Source organism: Acartia tonsa, chromosome 9, assembly GCF_053477335.1.
Source record: "Acartia tonsa isolate MP-2025a chromosome 9, ASM5347733v1, whole genome shotgun sequence".
Classification (NCBI taxonomy): Eukaryota; Metazoa; Arthropoda; class Copepoda; order Calanoida; family Acartiidae; genus Acartia; species Acartia tonsa.
This window is the reverse complement of record NC_137268.1, coordinates 19,667,814-19,676,498: the sequence shown is the minus strand read 5'-3', so window position 1 is coordinate 19,676,498 and position 8,685 is coordinate 19,667,814. Positions and strand designations below refer to the sequence as shown.

The 8,685-nt window shown below is 29.6% G+C and overlaps 1 protein-coding gene and 1 long non-coding RNA gene across 2 annotated transcripts; one reads left to right on the top strand and one right to left on the bottom strand.

Moving 5' to 3' along the window:
• The first annotated feature begins 268 nt into the window (after positions 1-268).
• On the top strand, positions 269-1,038 carry LOC145327939 (uncharacterized). The gene is made up of 4 exons (XR_013882278.1): positions 269-319; positions 446-481; positions 625-727; positions 940-1,038. It is a non-coding gene; the product is annotated as an uncharacterized LOC145327939 (long non-coding RNA).
• Positions 1,039-3,003: 1,965 nt separating this feature from the next.
• LOC145328426 (uncharacterized) lies at positions 3,004-5,978 on the bottom strand. Its single transcript, XM_080172115.1, has 7 exons — positions 5,928-5,978; positions 5,662-5,706; positions 5,177-5,248; positions 4,656-4,705; positions 4,194-4,302; positions 3,541-3,625; positions 3,004-3,146 (listed from the first exon to the last, which is right to left on the bottom strand). The coding sequence occupies exons 1-7, from the start codon at positions 5,961-5,963 to the stop codon at positions 3,091-3,093; spliced, it is 453 nt and encodes a 150-aa protein (XP_080028241.1). The 5' UTR covers positions 5,964-5,978; the 3' UTR covers positions 3,004-3,090.
• Between the last annotated feature and the right edge of the window lie 2,707 nt (positions 5,979-8,685).

Genomic DNA, 8,685 nt, shown 5'->3' with positions numbered 1-8,685 from the left:
TTCATAAATGGCAGTGTGTTTAATCACATTCAGTAAATGAGTCCCACAACCCATGATCGTGGCTCAACATGTAGCATATCTGCTCGTGATAGGTTCAAATCTCTGAACTCTCTCAAGTACAACAAATTAATATTATGATATTAAGATTACTTTAAGATTCCAACAAACATGAAGTACATTAGTGAATGTAACATTTTCACCGCCAATAATAAATCCTTACACTTTATAAGATCATATAAAATATAATTCTAGTAAATTTTGTAGATGCAGAAAAGGAAATGAAAGATACAATATTTATACCTGGAACACAATTTAAAAAGTAAATATCTAAATTAATAAATTTGTATATTGTTATTATTTTATGAATGCATAACAAATATATCATTAAATAGAGATTATACTTATATATAGATTGTAAAATATAATATATGAAAATAATTTTTAGGTTTATTGAAATAGGTTATGGAAGTCTATCTAAGGCGTATGTATATTATTTTTCTTCTAAAAACAAACAACATAACTTGGATATTATAATTGATTTTGCTATAATTTTATGCAAGATCTAAAAATTTTAAAGTGATATTGTATATTTGATCAATTAAATATGCAATATTTTTTATGCAGTAGAGACAGGTGTTGTCAAGACTGTGGAACAGCTGCTATCTGGATTTACTTTGAACGTAGTAAAGATATATGTACATGCCATGAATACATTGGTGATAGTCAAGTAACTTTTATCATATATTTTCTAATTGTTGTTTTGTTCTACACAATGGAATATTTATTTATTCAGTCTAAAGCCAAAATAAAGCCCATTAATTGATGTTAGTTTTACTTTAACTATTCTTTTTTTAAATTCTGGCAACTAATATCATGTTCAATTTTTATATCTGAATAGATTTAGTGGGATGTTACAATTTGATGTAAATACTGTTTCAGATTCCCTGTCCCACCTCAGATAATTTTGCTAAGAACAATGATGCCATAACTTTGTTGTGCATAAACAACGTAGGTTAAAAAACAGGTATGAGGTATAACCAACAAGTGAAATAACTCTTAAATGATATTTGAGGGGGGGGGGGGGGGGGGCAAATGAAGAGGTCGTCAATTTTACTACTTAATGCCCCTCAACGACAGCTGAAGACTACATATATTTTTCGTGATTTTTTTTTTTTGAATTAATTTCATTATTGGTATAAGCTGGTTGAAAATATTAATTGTTTAAAGTAAATACCAATTAAATGAAATCTCATAAAGAGTATCACATAGACATAATTTAAAGAAAAAAATACTGTGATTTTTTATATAAAAATTTAATATTCTTTTAAGGACGGCAGAATATCATGGAATGAAAAAAAAACAAAATTATCATATGTACATTTTAACGTTGAATAAAAACACTATTTTAACACTTTTTCTTTAATGACATGGCTAATCTGTCCAATGCGAGCAGTTTTAAAGCCATACATACCTTAGTTGTAGAGTAGTATAGAGTTAATTAGTTCAATATTCATTTTAGTAATTCATCAAACTAATTAATCATTCCCCAATAATTCTAATTGGGAAAAAACATGAATATATAAAACTAATTCAAAATTAATTTCATACCTTTGTTTGTTTACAAAGGAACAAGGCTGTATATATATGCCAATAACACTCAAAATCAATAGTATTTAATTAAATGGTAATGTATTAAGATTTATAAAGTAGCAAGAAACAAGGATGACTACTTCCCAGGCAATATTTTTTTCAAGGAAAAAACCCGAATCATACAAGGATTTTGTAAGAGCTTGTATAATTAGCAAATTTTGTAAAATTTTACAAAATTTCTGTAAGATTTTCTGACACCCTTTTTTCACTTGTAAGATTTTACTTTTTTTTTTGAAAAATTTTACATAACAAAAAACCTTTTTTTCTTTGTTTTAAATGAATGTAAGTTATTAAAAATTAATTCTATTACTTTAAAATAATGATATTTTAAGATTTTGTTAAAATATTCCTATCCTAACTAAAATTATGAAGGTTTATAGATTTAAAAAAAAAAGTTAACAGGAGCAAAATTTAAGCTATTTCCGAGTTAAAGCAAAAGAAATTACATCATTTCTTCAAATACAAGCCTATTTATTGAAGTTTACTTTTGTCTACTCTTAATGTCCTGATATTTGTCAAAAGATCCCACTGTGTAGATACACCCCATAATGTTTAGAGTTTTTGATAGGGTGTCTCTGTCTATTTTTAGTTCTTGATGTTTGACAGATGTTTCAATTTGATTCCAAATATCCTAGGATTGTATAGGTAACCTATTTAAGGTGTCTATAGAAAGGTCTGTACATGCCCCATCAAAAACTTTAAAACTAAACATTATTTGGTCTATCTAGAAGAATTCAAAAGCTATAGGCGGTTTGATCTTTTTAAAAAAGACAAACCTGTCTGAATTTGCAATAAAATATGCACTCTCCTGGTAGTGCAAAATTTCTTCACAATTGTTAGATTTGGAGCTGTAATGCTCTGGAAAGATGAGTAGATTCTAATTTCAATATTGTGTTTATATTGCCATTGCTGGAGCATAAATTGGGTCAATTTTTTTTTTAGGTTTTAAACAAACGACAAACGGACACTGACACTTGTAAAGTGTCAGAACTAAATAATCAGAATATAAATGTCGAAGCAAAATTGTAAGTAAATTTGTTGAAAAACTGCTGGATTGTTGTCCCAGGAATTAATATACCAAAAATCAGATCAATCGGATGATTAGATCAAATGAAAATTTGTTGTTAAAAAAGTAAAAAAATCGACAGGTTTAAAATGACGTACGGACATTCTGGTAATGATTATAGAGTTGCTACGCTTTCTAAATCGTACCTAACTACTAAAGGAATCACCATGCAAAGTTTGAAATCGATAGGACAATTCTAACATGCCTAAATTAACGAAAAAAGCTATCCGTTACGGACGGACGGACGGACCGACCCTAATTATAGAAAAACTTTTCTTTTAAAAATGTTATATCAAGAAAGTTTATTGATAATATAAAACAGATAAATATTCAATGAAAAATTAAAAGAGTAATTAAATTTTTATTTTAATATACTATTCCCAAAGAACATATTCGCCTTGAAGGCATTCACTAAACATCTTGAAATCACCTGAAAAATTTATACAAAATAAAACCTAAACTAAGCAAGATTTCTCTTTTTAAATAATTTTCTGTATTAAGGGGGAGAGAAAATATTTAGATATCTTGTGTTTAGTAAATATAAAAAGCTAAACATTCATTTAATTAATACCTTTTTAAAAAAAGGTATTTATGAATATCAAATATTACTATTAATGGAATCTACCTTTTCATTTTGACTCTTGCATAGAGATTTATATCAAAATCTATTAATCTTGTAATAAGTATGTCTACTCTAGGATCTCCCCTTTTTTTTGATTTATTTCAAAAAAAGGTAAGGGATGGTGGAGGGTTACCAGTGCTCAACAGCCACTTTGAGTGAAATTGCCAAGCTTTTTTTTTACATAATAAAATTTAGAACTTACCAAGAAAGCTGAGGAAGGGATAGTTGAAAGTGGCTGGTTTGTTCTTTTCAATGGTGAAATGAGAAACCCAAGCAAATGTGTATGCCTGTCAGAAAATATTATTCAAATTAATAATAGAAACATATTGTCTAAATCGGCCAATAAGGAGAATAGTGAACGTACATTCCAGACCTGTCATTGGTTCAAACATTTTACAGATTTGAGTACGTAAAGGCGTAATTTTTTCATTTCAATGCGTAAAGAAGAAGATTATGTCTACTGTACAAAGTTTACATAATTCACAAATACCTGTATAGCACCAATGAGAAGACTGTAAAGAAGATTACGTCCACTGTACAAAGTTTACATAATTCACAAATACCTGTATAGCACCAATGAGAAGACTGTAAAGAAGATTACGTCCACTGTACAAAGTTTATATAATTCACAAATACCTGTATAGCACCAATGAGAAGACTGTAAAGAAGATTACGTCAACTGTACAAAGTTTACATAATTCACTAATACCTGTATAGCACCAATGAGAAGACTGTAAAGAAGATTATGTTTACTGTACAAAGTTTACATAATTCACTAATACCTGTATAGCACCAATGAGAAGACTGTAAAGAAGATTATGTTTACTGTACAAAGTGTACAAAATTCACAAATACCTGTATAGCACCAATGAGAAGACTGTAAAGAAGATTATGTTTACTGTACAAAGTGTACAAAATCAGCAGTATCAAATTCCCAGTTCCAACAAAATGGAACAGTTTTGTCCTAAAAATAATTAGAAAAATCTGACAACCCAATTTTTTGTATTTAGATTTTTTTTTTTGGGGGGGGGGTTGGAGGAGTGTTAAAGGACCACCCCCTTTTTTAAATTTTAGTTTTAAAAAGAAATAAAAAATTCTTTTTTTTTGGGGGGGGGGGGGTTCCATCTCCCTAGAAAATAGCTTAAAACCATCTCAGGATCAGAAGGTATATTATCTGAAGAGTAGAGCCCAATCAGTTCAGTGGTTACTGAGATCTTAAGCTTTTGACAGAAAGACACCGGTTTACTTTGTATTATAGATAGGAAAGATACACAATATTTTTATGGTTGACTAAATAAGACGACCTTTTTAACTTACTTTGGTTGTAGATGTTCACAAATGTAGTAAGGATAGAAAGTTGCAAAATCCTAAAAAAAAACATAGAATATATTAAAAACAAGGATGACAACATCCATAAGTAGCGAAGCACAAAAAATCATGGATGGGAATGTGTACAAGTAGATTTAAAGTGTATTTTTAAAAATCAAAAATAGATTTATCAGAGAAAATAAACACGAAACCTTGTTTTATTTTGTATGATGACGACAGTCAAAGTAAAATACATAAAAGATGCTTTTTGATGATTTTTGAAAGGGGTATCAAAATATATTTTGACACCTGTAGAATCATACTGCAGGGTTAAAAATAAGAATAATAACCCACATTTTTTATGAGGATTTTAAATTTTAATTTCTTTTATTCATGGGGTCCATTTGGCTAAATGTTTATGTTTCTTTTCTTTTGTGGATTATTATTTTTATTTTTAAAAATGATTCTTCAGGAATATATTTTTTATACTCCTTTCAAAAATGCTTCAAAAAGAGTTTAATCTTATATACCTCAAAAGGATTTCCATTTTCATCTACAGAGGGTTTTGTGAATTTTCCACAATCAGTGTTACTATGTCCAACCTAAATAATGTTATTAAACTTATAATGTATTAATTAGATCATTCAAATTTTTTTAAGTTAGTTAAAACTTTGCGCGGATGATTGCGGCTGAGGCTTATTGTGGCTGAATTAGAATTTTGTGGCTAATGCTTCGGATTGCTGAAGCTTCGAGTGGCTGATGCTTATTGGGTGGCTGAGAAAGCCGCGCGGCTAAAAATAAAATTACTTCTTCTGTAGTTTAAAATCTTTGGTTTAAAAGTTTGGAACTAAGCAATCAAAATTAATAAAAGTAGCCAAAGTTTAAAAACCAACGAATAAGATAATGTGGTTTTGGGCACAGGTCCAGTGTAATTTACAGTCTAGTGTCCCTTCCCTCCCTGAAAAGTAAAACCTTAAAAATAAAGTTAATTTATAATGTTTTAGTCCAAACTTACAGGGTGTAGAAAGTAATGTGGCAGAAAACTGAGAGCCAGGATTCCTGTAAATCAAGTTAAAACCATGGATTGATTGACAACTAAAAACTTAGTTATCCAGCAAATGTTCGGTGGTCATAAAAAGGGAGAATAGAAAGAATAATAGATAGGAAAAAATATAAACTTTAATATAAAACTTTGCATGACTGAGGACCGACAGACAAAGTAAGTTGTAAAATGGATGCTCTTTTAAAAGTGATATCAGTCCTTTTTCATTTTAACTTTCCCACTGAACTAATAGCCAGGAAATTTAGCTTTCCCATTTTTATTTCTGAAATAGGTATTTATTGCATCGTATTATAGACAGCTTATCGCGGATATTAAATGAAAGATTTTAAGATTTAAAACCAGTTTTGTTAGGCCCGAAGACCCAGGCTAACAAAACTAATATTAATTGTAAGATCTTTATTTTGATATTCGTGGAAAATTGGAATCTGTAATATTTATAAGTTTCTAATTTAGGCTTGTTGACTGTAACTAAGCTTTATCTCATGTAAACAATTTAAAAAAACATTTAACAAAGATTAAGAAAATTCAAACGGACTGACAAAGAACATATCAGTTGGTGCACATTAATCAAAGGAATCTTCTTAAGAAATTTCAGAATCCAATTTCATATAAAAGTCGAAATTTCTTCCAAAAAAATTTCGATTGTACAAATATAGAAAAAAGGGTTATAAGAATATGCTTATAAGAAACTTGACAAAACATTCAACTTACATTTTTTATACGAAAAGAAAGTAACGTTTTTTCTTGTAAAGAAGGGACCCTCAAAGCATTACCGACATAATAACGGACATACCAATGTAAAGACTATACTCTTGAGACTATGGTTCTGACAAACAATTTTAAGTGAAAATTTCCCAACAACAACCCATTTTCTTCTTTTTCCCCTTCTTAACCACTTCCCTTTAGTTACAAAACAAAACAAATTTTACGCCCCAACATTACACCACACAAATATCCAGATTATTAGCAAATTGTCTTAATTAGCAAATGAGACCCCATATAGCCATACTGACAGGCAGGCTGAGTTGTAGTGTAACTTTGCTTCAAAATTATAGATTAACTATTTTCAGTTGGTCCCGAATGGTTTTATTGGCCCGCGGACCAACAAACCAGTAATTCATATTTTAACTTTTCATTTTTCTATCCAAAGAAGACTGTCTATTTTACTATGCGATATAAAACTATCTTTAAATGAAAATAACTATATCAACTAAAATGAAAATAAACAACTGATAACTATTACTATGTTGAATTAATAACATTATCTTCACAGAATAGAAATGTTTTGTTATGAATTTAATAACAGCAGCTATTGAATCCAGGGATCTCAAGGGTTAAGACAATGGCCTTATTATCAAACACTAAATTACCCTCTCTGTAGATCAAAATTAGTAGTGAAAACGTTTCAACACTCAACTTAATGAACCAACCAATCAAACTTCACTTAAGTCCCAAAGTTCTTAGGCGAACCAATAAGAAAACATTATTATAAAAGTTTGGGGACCAGAGTAATAAACAGCATGTTGTCCCCTCTTCCTTTCTCTGCATTGAATCTTATTTTAAGCAGATTGACTTAAAACGCAACACTTACAAGTTGTTTTCTTGACTGAAGATAAACTGTGTTTGTGAACATTTTAACCTACAGTCTATGTTTTAACTTGAATACTAGATATCAATAATTTAGAATGAAGAAAACTTAAAAGAAATAAGGCAATGGACAATAAATTTTGATATAAATCAGAAATAGGGTATAGACAACAGGCGAAATAATTTGGGGGACAAAAAAAATGTCGTCAATTCTACTGACCCCCCCCCCCCCCCTAAACGCCAGCTGAAAATAACGTATAGTGATTTCTTCCCAAATTTATTTCATTGTTGGTATAAGCTGAATAAAAAACCTCTATAATAATAAACATAATAATGATATCCCCTTATGTAAGTAAAAATTCTAAGTTGCTAAGTAGATGCTGCTCGTAAGGAGTAATCAATTGATAATAAAAAGTACCCTAAGTTTTTTTTAACGAATGAATAAAACTTTGGGTACTAGTTCTCTCCCTCACTGATTTTATCCACTCAAATGAAAAATCTAATAACCATTATATTAAATTTTTCTTAATAATATTCATGGTTTGTCATTTTTTTGGGAAGGTTGTTCCCTTACCACCCCCTTCAAATAATTAAAAATTATTATTTAAGTAAAATCCTTTAAAACATGCTATTGCAAATTAAAACCAGAATTATTAGGTAGATGGACATTTCAGCAGTTGTCCTTAATTATATTCAATTCTAAATATTTCTATTATAAAACTTGATTTTTGTCAGTAAAGAAGGTGTCCTAACTTTTGTGATATTTTATTAAAACAGTGCTTTCAGTGATTAGTAGATGTAAAATGATCTATAGAATTTAGATATGCAATCGGTTTTTTTTTGTAGACCTTTTATTTTTGAAGTAATTTAAGTTTTTTATGGGGTCTAACTACAAGATTTCAAGTACTTAAGACGATTTGTCCATTTTTAATCTCCATGTAAGGAAAAATTCTCCACAAGGGCTAGGTCTCGAGCTGTGGTGCTCAAGAGAGGTGAATAGATTCAAAATTCAAGTGGTTTTTTTATTGTCATGGCTTGGATATGAATTAGTTCATTTTTTGTTAGTTTGGACCAAAACTGTAGGGTTTATATTGAAAAAAGTGAAGCCCTTCCACAGCTAGCTTAGCTCAGGTTTACCTGAGCACGACAAAGAACCTAACTAGAATGGGTGTTCTATAAAGGTATTGTGAGTTCTTAACCACTCTTCCTTAAATAGTAGCTGTAGCTTCCTTACTATGATTTATTTCAAAATATATATATTGGCTGCTGGGTTTCAATTTTTCTTTCTATAAGAATTATGAAATGAATTGTTTGTTTCAGCGAGCTAGTTTACAAAGTTTAAAGAGCAAATAGAACTGTAAACTGGATAGTTCTATCATAAAATGTAAT

Coding starts and splice junctions, on each gene's coding strand:
- LOC145328426 (XM_080172115.1), bottom strand. CDS start 5,963: ATGGGAAAGCTAAATTTCCTGGCTATTAGTTCAGTG. Junction 5,249..5,661: donor CACATTACTTTCTACACCCT/GTAAGTTTGGAC, acceptor AACATTATTTAG/GTTGGACATAGTAACACTGA. Junction 3,147..3,540: donor TCCCTTCCTCAGCTTTCTTG/GTAAGTTCTAAA, acceptor TAAATTTTTCAG/GTGATTTCAAGATGTTTAGT.